The following is a 22,526-nucleotide window of genomic DNA, read 5'->3' as shown; positions in this document are numbered from 1 at the left end:
TGAAGTTAACCTGCACCAGAGCAGGTTAGGATTTCAGCCTAAGTTACCATGGTGATTTACCCCGGTAACAAGTGAACCACCGTGATAGGGCTGAAACCCTAGTTAAACCTGAAGTTACCTCCATGACCTCAAATCCTGCTTCGTAGTACAGGCCTCAGGTTTCAGTCTGTTCAGACATGTTTACATCACGTTCTGAGCCACCTGATTTTTATTCTACATGTTAGTCAACAGTTTTCATGGTTGACAGAGAACAGTAAGAGGTTTGTGTCAATATGTCACCTGAAGGTGAGGCAACAGCTAAAAGTTAGAGAGTTAGAGAAGTTTTAAAGTGCACCAGTCACAGTGAGAGTCACAGCATCAGTGGACACAACAGAACCAAAGTCTCTGAGTGACCAGCTCCTTTTACTAAACACAGCAGTCATCTGGTCCCTGTGGATCTTTTACCTGACCAGTAAATCTGGATCTGACATATAATTTCCCAGAGCCAGCAGCAGTCTGAAGACCTGTGCAGGATGTTGAAGGAAACTTCAGACTCAGTATGTTACACTTCTTTTCCCTTTAACTGTGTTTTTATTGATCAATCTGTTACATCACTGAATACACAACACACACAAACATACACACACATACACACACACACACACACACACACACACACACCACAGGCTACGGGGACATGTACAAGAGGGAGAGGAGATCCAGAGACTCAGTCAGTGACGCTGGTTTTACACGGTCCCTCCTGTCAGAGTCGGTGAGAACCAGCTGATGAAGCACTCTGGCGTTTATCTCTTCTCTCTCTGCTGGGTGAAGGTCCAGTGAAGTCTTGTTTCCATGACACTGATCTGGACCACACAAAAACACCTGTGCTTCTCCAGTCCGACAGGTGACCCTTAGTCAGAGGTTCTTCTTGTGGCTGATTCAAATAAATATCAGTAAAACATGGTCTCCATGACAACAGCTAGAACATCATATGACGAGCTGCAGAGGGTAAATATCATCACATCATGTTACACACTGCTACAGGAACATTATGTATTTCACTGTTTCTCTTTGACTGTGAGTCCATCAGAGCTGAGGAACCACCACATGTCCTGATACAGGTCCTGCAGACCCTCAGAGGGGGGACTGGACTGAGGTGGTTTAGGTTTAAGTTCAAGGACGAAAGCTTCATCTGAGTCCCTGTCCAGGTTCCAGTGTTCAGACCTCATGTTTGTCTGTAGCAGCTGATCCAGGACCCAGAGCACACACATCTGCACAGTCCTGACCCCTGATCCAGGACCAAGACCACATACATCTACCCAGTCCTGACTCATGACACCCATCTGCTCTTCACATCAATAACACACCAATTATATGCATGTGACTCTAATTACATTACTACTGTACTGCTGAACTCTTGGCCCCTCACACCTGACTAGGTCCAGACTGGACCGGGATCATGATGCTGAGACATGATGTGAGTGACAGGAGATTATCAGTGAAGAAGAGTGAATCATCATGTTGAATTATGGTGATGAGGAGGGAAAGTGAAGCATGGCAACTACAGAGACACATTGCTCTTCGTCCCCCTGACCCCTGTGTGTCACAGTAACAGTTCATCCCTGAAACTAAATACAAACAACAATAAATAAACATAATAAACATCACGTATAAAAGCAGCCTCTCAAACTGAAACACAGGAAACTGATGTTTCTCTCTTTGATGAGAAAACAAAGGAGAAACTCATCTCCATCTTTAATCTTCCTCCCTCCTCTTCCTCTCCAGCTGTTTGAATAAATATTTTTAGGACACTTGTCATTTCCTCTGTCACCCTCACCCTGTTTTCCAGTCAGGCAGTAGCACAGGTCTCCTCATTCTAACTCCGGGTCCTTGGCGTAGTCCCCGCCGCTGGACGAGCGGCTGCTGAGGTCGGCCACGCCCGACTCCAGGTCGCTGCAGGTGGAGAGGTCATCAGGGTCGTGATTCTTGATCTGTGTGTGTGGCTCCATCTGCAGGGTGAGAGCTGGGTCCTTCTGATTGGCTGGTTGAGAGGAGACTGTATGACCGGTGTCCTGTGCAGGGCTGGTGATTGGGTCTGTGTAAGCGGTGGGCGGGTCCGGCCCACAGTGTCTCTGCGGCAGGTGGGTGGTCCTCCTCCTCCTTGGAACCTCAATCTTCTCCCACGTGATTGGCTGCCCTGTCAGGGCAGCTATCCTCTGCAGAGAGGAGACACACAGAGCATTCAGGAAGTGGTCACAGCCTCATGCCGTCACATGTAGCAGCCTCATGACATCATCATGCTTCACCGACATCATCACCTTCACCAATGAGCTCATGTTTTCACCTCTGTCTCTCTGACTGTCTCTCTGTTATTCTCTGTCTGACTGACTGTATCTCTGTCTGACTGTCTGTCTGTCTGCCTGTCTGACTGCCCCCTCTCTCTGTCTGACTGACTGTCTCTCTCTCTCTGTCTGACTTACTGTCTCTCTCTCTTTCTGTCTGTCCCTCTCTCTCCATCTCTCTGACTGACTGTCTCTCTCTCTGTCTGTCTCTGACTGACTGTCTCACTCTGTCTGTCTGTCTCTCTGTCTGTCTGTCTGTCTCTCTCTGTCTGTCCCTCTCTCTCCGTCTCTCTGACTGACTGTCTCTCTCTCTCTGTCTGTCTCTCTGACTGACTGTCTCTCTGTCTGTCTGTCTGTCTGTCTGTCTCTCTCTCTCTGTCTGTCTGTCTGTCTGTCTCTCGCTCTCTCTCTCTCTGTCTCTCTGACTGACTCATCATCTACTCAAAATTGTGACAGAACATTTCAGTTTCTCAAGAAATAATGTTTGATGTAAAATTCAGATTTAAGGTGTTGAGATCTGTGACCGGTTACTGTGCAGATCCAGATCTGCTCCTCCCTCACTGACAAATACAGAATGTCGTCATGGTGGGATGTTCTTACACACTCGTGTTAGTTAAAGTTAAGCTCAGAAATGTTTGTCTTTTGGAAGAATTCAACAGTTATAAGGACGTTTTACTTTAAAAGTGAAACAATAAAAAGAAAAATTTGATTTGAAAAAAAATCTCTAATCCTTCTCTCCTTCTCGACCAGTCTGAGATATCTTTGTGAAACCAGCCCCTAGGGTGATGTAGCTCTGGACTGATGTAGGCTTAGACTGATGTTGAGCTAGACTGCTGTAGATCTGGGGCGATGTTGATCTGGGGTGATGTTTATCTGGACTGATGTGGATCTGGACTGATGTAGATCTGGACTAATGTTGATCTGGGGTGATGCAGATCTGGACTGCTGTAGATCTGGACTGATACAGATCTGGGGTGATGTAGATCTGGACTGAGGTAGATCTGGGGTGATGTAGATCTGGACTAATGTTGATCCGGGCTAATGTTGATCTGGACTGATGTAGATCTGGACTGATGTTGATCTGGACTGATGTAGATCTGGGGTGATATAGATCTGGACTAATGCTGATGTGAACTGATATAGATCTGGACTGATGTAGATCTGGACTAATGTTGATGTGGACTGATATAGATCTGGACTGATGTAGATCCGGACTAATGTTGATCTGGACTGATATAGATCTGGACTGATGAAGATCTGGACCACAGTCTGGGTGATGGTGGTGTCTTTGTGTGCCGTATGCCTTGTCTGGAGCCCGGATGGTGGTGGTGGGCGGTTCCTCCTGGCGGTACCTCCTGGTGATTGGTCAGCTCCTCCTCCAGCTGCTGGGACTCCTCCCTCACGGCAGACAGGAAGTCGGCAGGTGACTGGTGAGGAGGCATCGATTTCTCCATGTGGTTGTAGAGACCTTTCCACATCCTGGAGACCAGGAGAGACAACAGATGATGTTTGACAGTATCACAAAAATTTACTTTTATATTCCAGGAGTGATGCTTGTCTGTCTTAGAATATACTGTATAATATAAAGTTATGTAGTATACTGTATTATCATGTCTTAATATAACAATAAATACACAGAACAACTGCATTTGATTTGTCTTTTCAACGGTAAGATCATTTACATCTCAGACTTACAACAGCAGGTGTGTCACGTGTGTGTTTGCTGCAGTGACTCACTTGAAGCAGTAGGGGGTGGTGTTGGGTCTCAGGACGCCCTGACTCTGGCTCAGCTCAGCCTTGTACAGAGGGTTGGTATAGTCAGCTCTATCCTTCCACAGGTGAGGCCACAGAGAGTGAGTCCGCTCACGAAGCCTGTATACACAAACACAACACACACACACACCTAATTTATGTCGCTGCACTGCGAAAAAAAAAAGAGTCTAGAGAGACAAGCACTGGTATGGTCTGGTCTGGTCTGGTTTCTTCTGGTCTTTTCTGGTCTGGTTTCCGTAGCAGTGGCTGCGTGAATCATTTAGCTGTCAAGCAGGAATCAGCAACATTGTCAGGTGTTCGTTGTTAAATAATCAGATGTCTTCTCAGTGCATCCATCCACCAGGATCAGGGAGCTAACAGACACTGAATCCAGATTTGAATCTGCCTCTGGATCTTCAAGAGGCAATAGGTTTATGTGCCTGAATCCCAGTTAAGGTCTGCACCCTGTTTGCTTCTCTTTATCCTATTTGGCAAAATGAAAGGCCTTCAGTACCCACAAAGCAGCTGGCAGACACCCAGACCAATGTGCCACAGATTCACAGAGGTAAGGACAAATGTGACGCCAATAAAATGAATCGATGTTATGGATGTAATTTTCCTGCGTCATAAATAAGGTCACTCAGTCCTGTTTAATGTGTGGATCCTTATTTAACTGCAGTGAAGGTGAAAAGTAACAGGTGTGAGATGTAGATGTGAGGCCTTTTGACTTTTTATGGTTGTGATCTCTGTCAAACTAAAACAGAGCTGATTAGTTAAACTAGTTTACAGAGACCAGACGTTCTGGTTTCAAGCCAGTTCTCACCACAATTAATATAATTATTATAATATTACACTTGTTTTCAGTTCTACATAGACATCATGTTCACTCACTATCACCAAACACAATATAAAAACAAACGATGTACCATGTGTCTGAATTCAAGACTGATTGGTCTGAATGTGCATCAATCAATCAGTGTGTCGTTGTCAAGGCTGTTGCTAGGCTATGAGTCATAGGCAGCTCTCTCTAACTGAACCTTGCTGTGTCTCACATCAGATACTTCAGTCAGTACACTCACATGTAGTACACTGTATACTCTAATACAGCACACTGTGTACTCAGTATACTCACAGAACACTGTGTACTCAGTATACTCACAGCATACTGTGTACTCAGTATACTCACAAGTAGTAAACTGTGTACTCAGTATACTCACATGTAGTACACTGTGTACGCGCCCCTCTTTTTTGCATATTTTTGTATTAGCCAGGAGTTTGGCAGAGTCAGGTACTGGCAAGATGGTGGCAGCATACGGCCCACTCTGAGCTTCAAAACCGCTCTTCAGAAACCTCTGGGTGTCACAGAGGCATCTTTATTTACAGTCTATGATGTGAATGCACTTATGCACTCAAAATAACAAGTGTGAGTATGGAAGTACGAGAATTGAGACACAGCACCAGACAGTATGCTAACTGTTAGCTGTAATGTTGAACAGACAGTATGCTAACTGTAAGGTCTCATGTTGAGCAGACAGTATGCTAACGAACGGTTAGCTGTCATGTTGAAGAGCAGCAGATTCAGCTAATTACTCTCTTTAGGTTCATCACTGTCACAGTGTTTTCAGATTGTTACTGTAAAACACTGATTATAGCTGTGTTAACGACCTTCTTACCTCATGTCCCTGCGTTCCCTCTGGCAGTTGCCCAGGAAGGTCCCATACTGACAGGAGTAGGCGTGTGTGTGTATGGCGATGAGGAAGCGCTCATTGAACTCAAAGGCGCATGGGAACTGTTCTGACAGCTGCCACACACACTCCAGGAACTGATCAATAACGGGGGACACCTCCTTAGGATCTCCATCCAGGTGGGCGCACCTACAGGGAAAGATCTCTCTCTTTACTGTCCATCCCCACACACACTCACAAAACATTCACTATGTTAACATGTTAAAAAAAAACAAGAATTGTTCAGATATTAATAAACAGTGGGGTCCAAAGGTCTTAGACCACTTTCCCATGACTTATATTAATATACTGTTTATGTATAATGAAAGTGAAATGGCTGCATTAATATAGAACCTTTCTACCTAAACAGATGAAGATCTTCACACTTCCACAGAAGAGCATGATGTCATGACATGAGTAATGAAATATTTAATGTTTATAATTTATCAATGTCTACTCTCATGAAGCCAAAGTGAAAACATGTTTTTAGATTTGCAAATGTATTCAAAATCAAAAACTAAAATCTCTTATTGAATAAACTCTTCAGACCTTTAGTCCAATTCTGTTGTAATTACTATATCATAAATAAGTGGATGAAGGCCTGTACTCTGAAGCAGGATTTGAGGTCATGGAGGTAACTTCAGGTTTAACTCTGGGTTTTCAGCCCTACCACGGTGGTTCACTTGTTACTGGGGTAGGCCTAAATCAGCATAGTAACTTATGCTGAACTCCTAACCTGCTCTGGCGCAGGTTAACTTCAGAGGATCAGATCAAAACCTTTCAACAGCCAAACTTCTGACCAATCAAATCACTGGAAAAACCGAGTCATAATTCCTACAGGATCCTGACAGGGACAAAAGAGTTTAAAATAAAGTGATAAATAATAACGACTGGTTTTAAAACAAAGCTTCTAAAGGAATGATAAAAATACTACTATAAAAAACTATTTTAGCTTCATTTTAATTGAACAAATATATTTTAATCTGCCAGGATTTCTGACAGTGTCGATGCTTTCACTGTCTTCTTCATCACTGCAGCTCAGAATAACATGAGGAGACTCTGAGACCACAACTGGAAATAAAAACTAAACCAACAATGATCCACACACTGTTTCACCTACATTTCACCTTGTTGAACAGGGTTAACTGAGCCAGTTGATAACCAGTTTTGTAGTACAGATTATCCAGGACGGCCAATGTTAGGTTCAGTTAACCCAGATAACTTAAAGCTATCCTGGGTATGTTGAACTCGCTTCATAGTACAGACCTAAGGTCTAGACTCATCTCAGTGATAATTACCAAGAGTAAACAGGAAGTATGCGATCACAGTTTGGAGCTATAGTGAAGAGTCTCAAGACTTTAATTAATCAGAGATTTTGATTTTGATTTTGTAATAATTTAGCAAAACTTTCTAAAACATGTTTTCACTTTTTATAGATCACTGAGTGAAGACTGATGATCTACTTAAATGAAACCTACAACACAACAAAGTGAATTCACCGTAACTGAAGTCAAAGAACACAAACAATAACACACTGACTTCAGAGGAGGGAGCTGTTTTGGATTAAATATTGTTCGGCTACTGGATCAGAAGAAAGTCTGACATGTGTTTGTTTGTTTTTGTTATGACTGTATATTGTCCAATAGAGTACTTTTCATAGACAGAAGTGAATCCTGACTTCACCTGCTTCCCAGGTAACACACACTCTTCACACAGGTTCACCTGTTTAAAACTCAGGACGCAGGTTTTTCACATTACAAGTCTTCCACTCTGTCCGTTATTGGCTTTTAATGTAAAGGCGGATGGGTGTAAATAAAACAGGCATTTCTGCTGCAGAAGGCTACAGGTCATTTTCTACATATCATTTCACCCTCATATGTTTTACTACCCTGTCTTTATCAGTGACTGGCCCTCACAGTTCATGTTGTGTCACCTTTACCAGGTCCTGCAGAGTCTGACTCTATCATCATCATCATCATCATCATCATCATCATCATCATCATCATCATCATCATCATCATCATCCCTCTCAGTTTGTTCTCTGTGCAGCTGCTCCTCATGTTACATGTGAAGGGAGACTTTTGCCAATCACAGGTGTTTCCAGAGAGAGTGTGTTCCTATTGGCTGATGTGTGTGCATGTCCCTTCAGATGGACATGCGTTCTTCACCTGGACAGATAACAGGCTGCTACCTTCATGTTCCTGTAGTATCTGAGTGTGTTGTATGTAGATTTAAATGTGTGTATGAAGTGTGTATCTGAGGAGAGAGCTGCAGGAGAGCGGCCTGCTCCAGCTTTAAATAAGAGGAACAGTCACTCTGTCTGCTCCTGTGTCCTCTGTGTCTCTGCTGTTGACCTACAGGACAGTCTGTGTCACATAAACCACTGACTCTCTAAATACAACCTGCAGAGGTCACATAAATCTCATGCTCTTACCCTGAAAGGACACGTCACTGTCTGACATCATGAAATCAAGTGTGTTGACCTGTCAAAATAAAATACAGTTACTGACCTGTGGGAAAACTTGTGTCCAAAGGAAACCCAGTCTCTCTCTATCAGCACCTACAAGAGAGGAGGAAGAGGAGGTGTGAAGAGGAGAAGTGAGGAGTGAAGAAGAGGAGCGAAGAAGAGGAGTGAAGAGGAGGAATTAGGAAGAGGAATGAGGAGGAGGAGTGAGGAGTGAAGAGGAGGGGTAAAAAGGAGTGAAGAGGAGGAATAAGAAGGAGTGAGGAGTGAGGAATGAAGAAGAGGAGTGAAAAGGATGAGTAAAGAGCATGTGTCTCTGTGTGTGAGTGTGTGTGTGTGTGCGTGTTACCATCAGTCCTGTGATGGTCCTGTAGTGGGGGTCCAGCAGTATACTGGCCACAGAGCAGGCCTGGGCGGTCCTGTCCCAGCCGTCTGAGCAGTGGACCAGGACACTAACTCCTTCATCAGCCACGGCCTGGAGAGAGAGAGGGTCAGGGCACAGGTGTAAACACACAGGTGAGGTGGGTGCGTGTCACTGCAGATACAGTAACATGGTGAAATTCACGATCCATGAGTCTGAAGATTCAGTTTTTACATGGATTCAATTATTATAACCAATCAGATAGTTGCAATATTGTATGTGTGTGTGTGTGTGTGTGTGTGTGTGTGTGTGTGTGTGCGTGAGTGTGTGTGTATACACACCCTGGCTATGAAGACTCCAGCATCCAGTATGGCTTTAATGTGTTTGAGCCAACCAGAGTTCTCCAGACCCCACAGGAAGTCCGTCATGGAGGGAGACCGCATCTCACCCACTGTAGGAGGAAGACAGGAAGACGTACAGTCAGAGGAAAACTGTGTGTTTACTAACAGCAGCTCTCTGAAGTAACTACAGAACCTCTACACTTACGCACACATACGCACGCACACACACACACACACACACACATACACACACACACCCTCCTCACCATCAATGATCTTCTGCTGGCTGCTCCTCATCACATGGATGTTCTCGATGCCGATGAACTGCAGCTTGATGTTGGTGTAGTGGTCCTCGTTCTCGTAGCCTTTACCTGCCGCTCGGTTGGCCACAGCGTTCAGCTGGAAACACACACACGCGCGCGCACACACACACACACACACACACACACACATGCACACACACAGACACACACACACACAGTGCCGTATATGTGAATATTGTTGCTCATAGTGCGTTAGTGTTTTTTACTGTGGCTGTATTGGTCTCTGTGTGTGTGTGTGTGTGTGTGTGTGTGTGTGTGTGTGTTACCTTGGGCCTGGTGTCCACCACATAAATGTAGTCACTGCCAGGGTTGGACTTCATCACAGCCTGAAGCATCATCTCATCCTCCTGACAGCGTCCACTGAATCCTGACAGAGGTTGGCTACACCGGCACACTGCAGCCTATAGAGCCATAAAGCATCATCATCATCATCATCATCATTGTAATCTGTGTGTGTGTGTGTGTGTGTGTGTGTGTGTGTATGTGTCACTGACCAGTGTGTCCTGGTGGAAGTAGGACAGAGCAGGAAATCGTCTTCGACTCCTGAACCTTGAGCTGCCATCGATGATAGTGGGTGTGGCCGACTTTGGAACAAACAGCTCTGAGGGGTAGGTGTCACACACCTGAGGGGGGAGGGAGGGGGGACATTATTATACAGATGATGAGAACCTGAAATAGATGAGCATTGTCGTCTTCAAATATCACTTAAACAGGAGTAAATTAACACATTTGTTGAGAACTATTTTCAGCAGCAGATTAATCCACATTTGGAGCTGTAGCGAGTATCTGCTGCAGCAGGACGGTGTGTGTGAGACTGGGAGACAAATTCAGATCTGGACTCATCCTAGGACCAGCCTGCACCACTGCACAAAACTTTATGGATGTTTTGACAGCCAAGTGGAACACTGCTGTGGTGGTCCACAGGGATTTGTCCTGGTAGTCCATATGACCAGTCCGACTGTCGTGGAGAGACCTCCAAGAGTTGAAAGGCATGACGACAGATGTAAAGGTTGTTCCATTTCTGTTTGACAGGTTCTAACATCAGCATCATTTTGTCTCATTAGCTAATGTTTGTGAAAGCTAACCCCAACTGGTTAGTTAGCAAACAGGTACAGGTGTCACATTTGTGTGTTTGGTAACATTAAATAACTTCCCCTCAGACTTCATTTTATAGTTTACTAAGATGTGATGTTGTTGTGATGTCAGCTGTAGTAGTCTTTAAGGAGCATGACTGCTGTTATGTTAACACCACAATTTAGAATGTGCTCTCATTGAAAGGGGGCACTGGTCCTGAGGGAGGACATTGAATTACTTCATTGAGTAATGTGATCAATCTCATATCAGAAGCTGTGACTTCTCGATTCAATGGATCTCCAGTCTCTACTTCAAAAGAACACAACAGGACAACGACTGAGTGTAAATAAAGAAGTTTATTAACTAGACTACTATCTACAGAGTAAATGCAATGTACAATAATCATAATGATGAAAATAATAATGAAATGAGCAGTGTGATGAGTTGGCAATGGTGGGAGAGAATATGTTATGGCTATACACTATGGCTATACAGCTAATGGTAGGTCTAGGTATTTTGATGACTAAATATTGCTATATTTCTGCTATACATGAGCAGAAAGTTAAGATCGGCCTACTGTGAGTTGTGCTATGCTGGGGACCCCTTGACTGGAACCCAGGTAGCTGAGGTTGCCGTGGTAACTCTGAAGACGGGGGATCTCAGCGGTTCTGTCTCAGGCACTCTTGATTTCTTCTAGGCTTCTCTGCAGGCGGTCGTTGGCAGGTTGTGTTATTTGTCTGCTGCTCTTGCGGGTTTATGCGAAATAAACTTTAATGCACTTAACTAGGGCTGGATAACTTTAGAGGAGACTGGCGTTGGCCAGATTACTCTAAACTGTCAAAAATCTTAAAAAAAAAGGAAACGTGATAGTAATTACAAGTGACAAAAATTACTCTGAGGCACTTCTGCTGTTTTGGTTCAGTTGGTTTTGACTTGGCTTATAAAAACAAAAGATTGCACGTGTAGACAAAGAAAAAGTTATTTGGAGCACGTGGCACAGAAAGAACAAAGAAGGCGGACAAAACAATTAAGTGCGAAAAGGCGAAAAAAGCAATGACTACTATATACTATTACACATCAGTTCTTTGACTATATTGATAATAATAAAGACATTGTGGGTGTCTGTGATGTCTGTTGTGTGAAAGATGCTGACAGTATGGTCACATGAAAGATATTGTCTTGAAACCTATATGTTATATTTCAGCCATTCTAGAGGATAGACTGGGAATTGACATTACATAGAAACATCACATAGGTTACAGAATAGTTAGATATATCGTTTAATATTCTTCTTGAGCATCTCTCTGACATGCTAGCAGCGCGTCTGTTTGTGAGAGAAGGGTCCTTTGTCTCTGTTTCCTATCAATTTGATAGTCTGATGGTGGGAACAGTAGGAAAGGGTCAATTTTGGGTCCATAACTCTGCATGTCCTTAAAGTTAACTTTTTTAATGACTTGTGACTGATGCCAGACCTGGTATGTCTGCTACATATCCCCCATGCAGTTCAATGGTTGCAATCCAGGGAGCATTGGACTGCTGAATTGAGGACATCAGTGGCATAAGGAACATGGAGCATAGCAACAGCTACCATGATCAGAGTTGATGTCTTTTAAAAACAGAACTGGGTAGCTTTTCTCAGCAAGGCTAAATAAGAGTTACCTTTGATATCGGCAGGTATGCTACTAGTTAAACAAGCAGGGCCTATGTTTAACTATTGGAAATAAACAAAAAATTACCCAAAAAAAAGAAAAAAAATGGAAACCTCTAAAGGTTTCCATATTGCTATAACTAATTGGACCCAGTCTACTCGGGGGTAAACTATTCATACAGGGTTACAGGGTTATCTAGCATTTATTACATTATTTACACCAACTCAGTCTGCTGTCATACTGACTAAGGTGTCTTGCACAGGGAAAGAAGGCCAAGGTATGTCTAGGTACACATGTCAAATGTTACAAAGGCTAGGCTGACAATTGAGGGACCAGTATCCCAAAGCATAGCAGGCATTAGCATGGTTACCAGTTGAGTGCAAGCATAGATATAGATAACCTAAAGTATCGATACCAGCATAGCAGTGTGTCCACTACACCTGTGGTCTTGACCGGGGTCTTATAAATGTATCTGTGACCTGTTGAATCACCCCCACTTGTACACAATTTACGCTAACACGGTCGTCAAGCATGGTCATGAAACGCGGTATGTTCAAATGGTAGGGAGGATTGTGAAAGGTGGATTTGACTGAAGACATGATACCTGGCTCTTAGGTGCTCTGTGACTTCTATCAACACAACCAATACTAAAAATTAACCATTTACACTCATACCTGGAACCTTAGGGTGTTTCAAATGTACACTGTAATTTATTTCCTGTCACAATATGTGTAGTGAGAACAGTTGTCACGACTCAACTACTGTTAATTGGCCCCTTGGGTGCTTACAGATGTTTATTATTTATGACCTGGTTGGGACAAGATTGCCTCCGATGAGATCCATGGGGGTTTCATGTGGTTTGCACTGTGTGCGGTTGAGCTATTTGGAAGTTGGCCCTTTCTGAGTTTTCCAAGCCTTGTTGTGGAAAGAGTTTGTCTAAGAACATGTAGGGACTTGAGCACTGGGGAAGAGATTCACAGGTAAGTCTTCCCATGCGTGAACTGGCTGTTCTAGTTGTTTGAGTGAGAGCGTGGTACAGTCATGTGTCCCCCACTTGGAGTTTGTCATTGGAAGCTTTTTGGTCATAATAGGTCTTTGCTATTGCCCAGATGTTTCTGGGCAAGGTCCGAGGTCATTTTGGTGTTTATGTGGCCTGCACATAGTGAGATGTGGGCTTGAATTGGCATTGTGGCACTGGTGGGGGCATACAGTTGCACCTCTTGGGAACAGGTTTGGAGTTTCAAGTCCTTCTTTGATCGGTACATTAACGTGCGCAGCTTACTGAATAGTGCTGATGACATCAAGGTGACATCTGCTGCCATGTTAAGGAGTGAGTTGTGTACAAGTGCTTCTTCAACTGTTATGTACAGGTGTGGTGTTCGCATAACACCTTTGTCATTAAAAGGAACTGTTGGAAGGGTGGTCCAAGTTGAACAGCTGACATGACCTTGTTAGAGGACTTGTCTTTTAAGTCCAGTTTTGCCACTGAGACTGCATTGGGAGAGATTGACTTCTCACCCCGCTGTTCTGATATATTTTGGATTTGAGGTCTGGCTTTGGGGCAGAGCAGACCCTTGTCCACTGTGGCCTTAGTGAAGTTCTTCAACCACCCCGGTTGGCTGGTTTGAGTGACTGTGTTGAGCTGTAGTTTTTGGTGCTACCAATGTGACTGGGACGAGATCAGCTTTTTGCTTTCCTCCTTAAGCCAGTCACTCAAAAGATGCTTGATAGTTTCTAGGTCTTCTTGGCTCAGATGTTTTAGTCTTACTTCTAGCTTTGTTGGTTTTCCTGCTGAAAGGATCATTTGCTTTTGTCTTTGTTCATGTTCTCATCAGATTGATGCTGATGGAATGGAGTTTGGTTTCACCTTTTCTGTCCCTTATACTCACTTATACTCACAAGCCTTACAGTTTTCCCATTGGTTAGGTGGGAACCTACTTCGGCGGGGATCTGAGGTGTAAAAGTTTGACTTTGTCAGGCCAATGTGGTCTGGAAGACTTATGGTCCCTATAAGTTGTTTCAGGCAGAAAATGTTTTTGCCATTTAGTAGGCCAATAACTTCTGGAAGGGTGTGTGGCTGAGCCATGCAGTTCACCGCCAGGAGCCCCTTCCAGCTCCATGGGCAAGGATTTTGTACTGAGGCTTCGAATGGTAGTGGGCTCTGCCTGCTTAGCATGCGACTGTATTTGTTTTGCAAATCCCAGGGAGGCAATATACACGATATATATCACAATATTGCAATAATTTGAAATCTACTCTATAGAACTTCATACATACATGATTTAACCCTTTGATGCATAAAGAGACACACTCTCATGCTTTGCTGCTGTTTTGTGTGATCTAGAGATTCAGCATCTCGTCTGTTTTTCACTCATGACGAGTGGTTCCCAGCAAAAATAGACAGGGAAACATTTGTTGATAGTCATACTGATATGATACCAGCAACATTATAAATAACTGACACCTTTCACTAGCCTATAGTTTAAATGTCTGGACTTTATATGAATGTAACAGACATAAAAAATATATAACTATAATATATATATAATATAACTACCTTTTTGACCAGCTTGTCCATTCTCTTTTTGTTCATGTGGGACAAGTTGCTGCCCCAGAAGACTGCAGCATAAAAGAATACACTGGCCACCACTGACTGATAAAACGGAGGAGAGAAACACCAAAGAGAACTTCATGCTGGCGTTTTAAAACAATTATGTGACAATTTATACTCGATGTTCGCAATATTGTCATTTTATACATCCTACGTGGAACAAGTGTTGAGTATATTTGCTATATCACCCACCTCTAATACGATAGTGTGAAGAGACATAAGGGTACATGTGAAATTTCAAATTCAAATACATTTGACATTTGATAAGAATTTGATAACGAGTCAAAATGGGGAGTTAGTAGGCTACAGGGATTTACACTGAAGGGGGGGAAACAACAATTGTAACTATTTGTCTAAAATAGTTTTCCTTAATGCTGTTACTAGTGTTAGCCTACTACATTCATAGAGCCACAAGCAGTCTTAAAGCAATTTGGCTTTAAATAAATGAGAACCTTAGGTTTAACAACTACAAGTGTGTTAGATTAATCACTTCAACTGTAGAATTGATAACTTTTAAGCACAACACTTATTAATTCAATAGTGTAATTAGCAGAAAGATTTTGACATAGCAAATTATGAATTGACGAAGTTGACAGCATTAGATCTCAATCTGTTGCATGCACACATTCATTGTTTGAATAATTCAATCCTCGAACTCAGTTAACCAAATCCACCACCAGATGACGCCAAATTTCTATCAGCTTGTTTTACAAGGAGAGGGAGGTGAGGTGTCGTCAGTAATAGCCCCTTAGTACCGCCCACTGATAGACCTGCGTTAGGCAGGTAGAAAGCGTTTCATTTCACTCAGAGCGCAGACAGAGAAACTTCTTTGCTAAGGCAAATAGCCTCTCAAACAATAGACGGCGAGGGGCAGCGGCCTCAAGCACGCTTAGCGAGTGGATGTTATTTTGAGTAAGTTCTCGGCATTTTCAATGCAAGTCCAGTCTGACACGTTCAGTAAAGCACTAGCACTTTTCATTCACAATTTGGACTGTATGAGTATTCACCGGGTTGGAGTTACGTTCAGTAATCAGAATGTTTTTAACACAAGTCCTTCCTGGGACTTCAAGTAAGCAAGCACTATTTTTCCTTTCACATTTTATACCACAGGGGTGTTCACCAAGCAACAATTACCTTTAGTAACCGCAATTTTTCAACACAAGTCCTCTGGGACTTGACAGCAAACAAACACAATTTTATTGCATTCTACTCAAACCGCAGGGTATTTACAAAAGCAAAGTGACGTTCAAAAACAGCTATTTTTCAACACCGATCTGCTTAAGGACTCCAAACAAGCAGTTCAAGCACTTTGTTCAACAACACAGGTATTTTCACTCTTTTCAGGACACAAGCGCTGTGTGTCTGATCACATGGGGCAGAAACAACTTCTTTACGGTAACGGCCACGCCAGCTACAGCTGCTAATGGGTCAGGTAGCTAATCTGACAGGTTAGCACAAAGGGTCTGAGGCGGTCTAAATTCACCAACATATGCGGACAAATCTAGCCACACTCAGGGCGGGTCAACAACTATTGGGACACGCAATAGCCTGTACCAGCCAACAGACCGTCTCTATGGGCGTTTCATCACGCTGTTGCATGTAATTTCTGACAAATAGCTTAAAGCTAATGGGCTGTAGCCTCAACACTTTGAACAGTGTTTTTAGCGGAGTTGCTTACAGCTACACTACAGCCACCACCAGTTTGGGGGAGTTAGTGTCGGCGCAGTAACCCGCTTCAAAAATATTTATAATTATCGTGCATCCATGTCTTTATAAATACAACTTAACAATCTGAAAGCTACGCTTAAATCATGAATTTACAGACAAGGCTGCAGGTTTAACCATTAAGTGCTCACGCACAACAAGCAACAGGCAGCCAAGCCAATATGCAGCTAAATCAAACGTTCTTTTGCAGTAAAGACGGTGATATTAAAAATTGGCCTCACGCTCGACACCAAAAATGTAGCGTGAACACCACAATTTAGTGATCAATCTCATATCAGAAGCCGTGACTTCTCGATTCAATGGATCTCCAGTCTCTACTTCAAAAGAACACAACAGGACAACAGCTGGGTGTAAATAAAGTTTATTAACTAAACTATTATCTACAGAGTAAATGCAATGTGTAATAATCATAAAGATGAAAATAATAATGGAATGAACTTAGTGGCAATGATGGGAGAGAATATGTTATGGCTATGGCTATACAGATAATGATAGGTCTAGGTCTACGAATGAGATTTGATGGTTAAATATTACTATATTTCGACATCAACCCAGTCATGAGCAGAGTGTTAAGACCGGCCTACTGTGAGTTGCGCTGTAGCTGAGGCCCCTTGGCTGGAACCCAGGTGGCTGTGGTTGCCGTGGTAACCCTGGCGACGCGGGATCTAGGTGGATTTTCCTGTAGGCCGTGTCCCGTTATCACGATGACAGATTCTGCCGGTGTCTCAGCGATTCATCTCTGGTGGAGTTTGCTAGGAGACTTTCTGTCACGGGCACTCTTGATTTCTTGTAGGCTTCTCTGCAGGCGGTCGCGGGCAGGTCGTGTTATCTGCCTGGTTGATGCGAAATAAACTCTAATCTTTGCTGGATAACTTTAGAGGAGACTGGCGTTGGCCAGATTAGTCTAAACTGTCAAAAATCTTCAAAAAGAAAAACATGATAGTAATTACAAGTTACAAAAATTACTCTGTTTAGGCTGTTTTGGTTGAGTTGGTTTTGACTTGGCTTATAAAAATAAAAGGTCGCGCATGTAGACAAAGAAAAAGTTGCTTGGAGCATGTGGCACAGAAAGAACAAAGAAGGCGGACAAAACAAATAAGTGCTAAATGGCAAAAAGCAATGAGTAAGAGCGGTTGCTAAGAGCCGGTTGCTAACAGTCAATAACTAAGAACAATGTGTGAAATCATCACAACTGTTTTATCCCCTTGGGGCTGGCGCACGTTTCCGGGGCGTGGCCCATCTTCTCCTTTGTTTCAACTTTGGAGAAGAGAAGTATTTTCCATGGTACTTCTGAATTATTTAATCTAGATCTTACCTATAAACTCACACAACCGTTTTCCACCATGACCATAAAACATTAAATGAAACAGCCTTTAAACCTAATGGAACTAATAATGACAGGAAGGAACAACACAAATGTAGATTTCATATTACATCCTTCAAAATCTGCAATTAATCATAATTCAAGTGGTTAACTGATCAAACAACAACATTTAAAGTAGTTACATACCTCAGTATCTAAGTATTTAAAGTAGTTACATACCTCAGTATTTAAGTATTTAAAGTTTTTTAAATACCCCAGTATTTAAGTATCTAAAGTAGTTTAAATACCTCAGAATTGAAATATTTAAAGTTGTTTAAATAGCTCAGTGTTTAAGTATTTTAAGTATTTTAAATGCCTTAGAATTTAAGTAAAGTAGTTTAATTGCCTCAGTATTTAAAGTAATTTAAATACCTCAGTAATTAAAGCAGTTTAAATGGCTCTGTACTGAAGCCTCAGAGTCTATTGTATATATTTAGTTCAATTAAGCTCATTTTGAGTAATATATATTTTCCCCTTGCCGCTGCCCTGTTAAGTTCCCTTTTTTCCTATTCGATTTGCTTCAGTTTATTATTTTCTATTCATTATTAAAACTGTTCTGTATAGTTTGGTTAATGCGGGACATGTTGAGTGTGCGCATGTTGTTTGTGGTTCTGGTGGTGCTGCTGTAGTCTGTCGGCGCACTGCGTCCTGATTGGTGCGCGATCCTGTGTGTGTGTGTGTGTGTGTGTGTGTGTGTGTGTGTGTGTGTGTGTGTGTGTGTGTGTGTGTGTGTGTGTGTGTGTGTGTGTGTGCGTGCGTGCAAGTTTGAGAAAAAGGAAAAGAAAGAGACTGCTTCGGCTAAAGTAGCCACACTTAGCTCCTAGCTCTCTTAGCTCTTAGGTTTGGTAGCCTAACGGACCTTTATGCCAATGTGAGACTCTACCTGAGGGATTTCGCCGACTGCGTCGGCTGGGAGTTGCTAGCCAGCGCGGCTAGTTTTGCTTCGTCAACCACGTTCCCAACAACGTGGATACCCATGACTCTGCAGCTGATAACCCCCCCTCGTCGCCTGCCTCCCCCCCCCCCTTTCCTTCTCCATCATCTGGGACGTTATCTCCACGTGAGCTCCAACCCCGGGCAACTTGGTACCATTAGTGTGGGAAATAGTTCAGTGATTTAACATATGTAAATCTAGTGTTTTACTCTGTTTACTCTGAGTGTGTTTATGTCTGTTTATTTAGTGTTGTAATAAATCTACACTGTTTATTTTCGTTATCCCTTTGCTCTTCCCAGTCATTTAGTGAGTGTCCACAGTATCTTCATGTCCATAGTGGGACGCCTGCGGTAGTGGCTAGCGGCCTACCTTTATTAGCTTAATTGTGCAGTTGGGTTTAGGTAGCTTAAGCGTGCTGCCATACATACAGTACAGGTTTGTAGCCCTCCGCTACAGGCTCAGTATTTATCAGTGGACATGCTGCTGTTTGCTCCACTAGAGGAGGTTCCTCCAGATAAGGACCTATCTTATCTATGACCCTATAAATGTCCTTGGTACAAGGCAGACAACTGCAGAGCAGACAGTGTGTACAGTAATGACTAGTAGAAGTTCTCTTGTTCTCTTAAAACAAAGACTGACCCTGTATTCACTGTTGGCTGCTGTTGTCACCCACAGGTTGTTAGGAACTCCCATCCTCTTGTAGTCTGACACAAGGTCGATGAAGTTCCATGACTCCTCCCTCTCCTCTTTGTTCACATTGGGATTGAAGGAGAGGCAGTACAGCTCAATGTACTTCTCTGAGAAGAGGAGGAGAGAGGAGGAGAGGAGAGAGGACAGTGGAGGAGAGGACAGGAAGATTAGGAGGAGAAGAGAGAGGAGGAGAGAGGAGAGGAGGAGGAAGGAGGAGAGAGGAGAGGAGGAGCGAGGAGAGGAGGAGGAGGAAGAGGAGGAGGAAGAAGAAAGAGGAGAGAATCATTGTAAATCATCTTAACAAGTTTAAAAGTAACACACCTGTTCATGACACAACAACCCACTTACACAAACACACAAACACACCTGGTCGTGACAACCTGACCAGTGAAGCATGGACGTCCACACAGTCTCTTTCCTGAGGGACCAGGATATAGAAGACCCGGAAGTCCTTACAGCGCAGGATCAGTTGGCTCCCCGCAGGACTGCTGGCCGGCCTCTCCACACTGCTCACCATGCTGTGCAACACCTGGAACACACACACACACACACACACACACACACTGTTCAGATCCTTCTGACTCTAATATCAGTCAGCATTATATAAAAACTAACTCACACCACATCACTGTGATCTGACATTCCAGAAAAGTGTCAACATCACTTTAAGCTTCTGGCCTTTTCTCACAGGAAGTAAAAGCCATGTGGTGAGGAAGAGGAGGAGTAAGAAGAGGAAGAAGCAGACATCTGCTGTTATTTTACAGCAGCTAACTGAAACCTGTCTTCTTTATTCCTGTAAGTTTACACAGTTGGTGCCTGTCGGGTGAAATCTGACCTCCCTGGATGCCTTCATTATTTAGTCCAGTCCAGAGGGACAGGTCAGACTCCTATTCTGCCTCCTGCAGGAGATCTGATTGTCCAACTCACAGTTCTTGACATAACACAGAGGAAGAGGAGGAGGAGGAGGAGGAGCTACAGACTGACATGTTGTAGCTGCACTACTTGAACTTCCTGTTTGTTTAAACTTGCGTAATAAACAAACATTTGGTGAGTTTGAATCTGAGCTGCACTGAGTTCTTCATCCAGCCTTAGAGAATGAATCTGAACAGGTCAGCTGTTATTGTTTCTGTAGCTAACGATGAAGCCTGAGTGTCACTGTCCAGTGCTTTTAACTGTCACACTAAACCTCCTCTGCAGATCATTTTTCATGTCTATCTCAAGCAACTGGTAACAATCTGTCTGCAGCCTCACAAACACAGGTGTGTCCACGCTACATCCCCCTACAGTTGCTGCAGCACTCTTTTCTCTCTACTGCCTCTGCTCTCCACAGTGAAATCAGAGCAGATCATCTGTTTCCCGGTGGTGGATGAAGGAGAGACATATGATCAGCCTGTCAGTCACACTTTAGGTGGGACATGAGGGATGTAACTTTAGGTGAAGCTTTCTGATCCTCCACTCAGGCAGAGACATGATTATGATAACAATGAAGAGATATACAGTTCATATTATCACGGACGTTACCGAGATGTTAAAGGAGTTTCCCATAGCCCCACCTCCTGTCTCAGCTTACCCACGTCTCCTTGCGTGTCTCAGGGTTGTTCTCGACAAAGATGGAGTGTGTAGCAGAAAGGTAGAGAGTCCCAATGCTGGCCTTCCTCTGGCCCGAGGACCGGTCAAGGAGACGCACATGTTCCACCTGACACGGACGGACATCAGAGACGGACAAATTCACACATTAAAAAGACACAGCACGCCTGTACACTCACATCATTACACTGTAATATCAGCTCAAACACTCAATTAAAGTAATCTGGTTCCTTTGGTAACTCACACACATACACAAACGTCATGTACTGACATGTACAAGTGGGATGTGTTAGTGTAATGTGTGTATCAGTATACAGATGTCTGCATAATGTACAATCCATACTAACTCATCTCAGCTCCATTACAACCACAGTCAGACTCTGATGATGATGATGATGATGATGATGAGGAGGAGGAGGAGGGAGGAGGAGGAGGAGGAGGAGGAGGAGCAGGAGGAGGAGGATAGGCCCACATGAATCAAACGTCTGTGGCAGCAGGAACTGACCTACAGTTACTGAGTCCATTATCGGACACGTAACGTCAGCTGCAGACAGGCTATGATGTCACTGTGATGTCACTGTGAACACGGTGGATGACTTATATTACTGAGCAGGTGAACACAGAGACACCAGCATCATGTCTCCTGTCACCACAGGACGGCTCCCTGCTACTGCTCACATACTTGTCTCATACTGGTCACATAGCGGTCAAATATTGGTCACATAATGGTCTGATACTGGTCATATACTGGCCTGATGCTGGTCTCATACTGGTCAGATACTGGTCAGTTACTGGTCAGATACTGCTCAGATACTGGTCAGTTTGTGGTCAGACACTAGGTCGTGTAATAAACATCTGACTCCTCCAGCAGAGGAGGACAAAGACAAAGAGCCGAGTCATCGGCGCTGAGATGCTGTGTGTCGGTACCTTGGGCGTCCGGATGTGCTCCATCACTGACAACCAAAATGGTGGAGATGAAGAAGAGCAGCAGTGTTGTGCGGTTTCTACCCTCAGCGGTCAAATTCGTAGTTTCACCTCATCAGACGAGCTGCGGTAACGTTTTCCATGGTTTCCTTCTAAATCCGGATTAACCTGGAGGAAACGGGATTCTGATCTGTAACGGTCCCGGACCTCCCTCTGTCTCCGACACTGACGCTGATGCCCGCTGCGTTCCGGCGTCCTGCTCCGCTGTCCCGTTAACGGCAATAAAACACCCAGCCTCCGGTTATACCTTTCAAAATAAAACAAAGTCTTTTCAGGTTTATTTACTTTATCCTCAGCAGGAGTCTCATACACATCCATCCCATAATCTGCTCTGTCAATGTATCTGTGCGAAACCGAAGTTTATTTTGAAGAACTGCACGTACTCACACCTTAGTAAAACATATTGTTTTGTTAGTGTTTGTATCTCTTGTTATTTTGTTATTATTTATTCTGCAGCTCTTCACTGATCCATGATGAAGAGTCTTAGTTGAGTCCTCATTTGATCATTTCGTCTCTACTGAATATCTGAAAGATAAAATACACATGCAACTTGCATTCTGTTGTGTCCTGTTTTTTCTTACTTTTAGTTTTTGTTGTTGTTTTACACTTTTACTTTTATCAGT

At 43.4% G+C, this 22,526-nt stretch overlaps 1 protein-coding gene across 2 annotated transcripts; it reads right to left on the bottom strand.

Annotated features, from left to right (window-relative positions):
• Positions 1–635: 635 nt before the first annotated feature.
• LOC111217920 (myotubularin-related protein 7-like) lies at positions 636–22,067 on the bottom strand. 2 transcript variants are annotated; one of them, XM_022739955.1, is made up of 15 exons: positions 21,847–22,067; positions 20,903–21,028; positions 19,699–19,861; positions 19,282–19,439; positions 9,781–9,909; positions 9,553–9,687; positions 9,230–9,362; positions 8,964–9,073; positions 8,611–8,736; positions 8,308–8,357; positions 5,747–5,947; positions 4,059–4,193; positions 3,674–3,800; positions 1,817–2,195; positions 636–978 (listed from the first exon to the last, which is right to left on the bottom strand). In XM_022739955.1, exons 1-14 carry the CDS (start codon positions 21,868–21,870, stop codon positions 1,851–1,853), a joined length of 1,962 nt encoding a protein of 653 aa, XP_022595676.1. In that variant the 5' UTR covers positions 21,871–22,067; the 3' UTR covers positions 636–978; positions 1,817–1,850. The 2 variants fall into 2 exon arrangements, with proteins under 2 accessions (XP_022595676.1, XP_022595675.1); XM_022739954.1 differs by having other exon boundaries at positions 636–2,195.
• Between the last annotated feature and the right edge of the window lie 459 nt (positions 22,068–22,526).

This window comes from Seriola dumerili, unplaced genomic scaffold (genome assembly GCF_002260705.1).
Source record: "Seriola dumerili isolate Sdu_G_001 unplaced genomic scaffold, Sdu_1.0 BDQW01000050.1, whole genome shotgun sequence".
NCBI lineage: Eukaryota > Metazoa > Chordata > Actinopteri > Carangiformes > Carangidae > Seriola > Seriola dumerili.
The sequence above is the reverse complement of the archived record's forward strand: the minus strand, read 5'-3'. Positions and strand labels throughout refer to the sequence as shown.

What these genes read in the sequence shown, in the direction of transcription:
- LOC111217920 (XM_022739954.1), bottom strand. Translation starts at nt 21,870, where the DNA reads ATGGAGCACATCCGGACGCCCAAG. An exon ending in CAGCCAACAGTGAATACAGG is followed by an intron (nt 9,910 to 19,281) that starts GTCAGTCTTTGT and finishes CTCCCCCCTCAG; the next exon opens with GTGTGTGACACCTACCCCTC. An exon ending in ACTTCCACCAGGACACACTG is followed by an intron (nt 9,688 to 9,780) that starts GTCAGTGACACA and finishes ATGGCTCTATAG; the next exon opens with GCTGCAGTGTGCCGGTGTAG.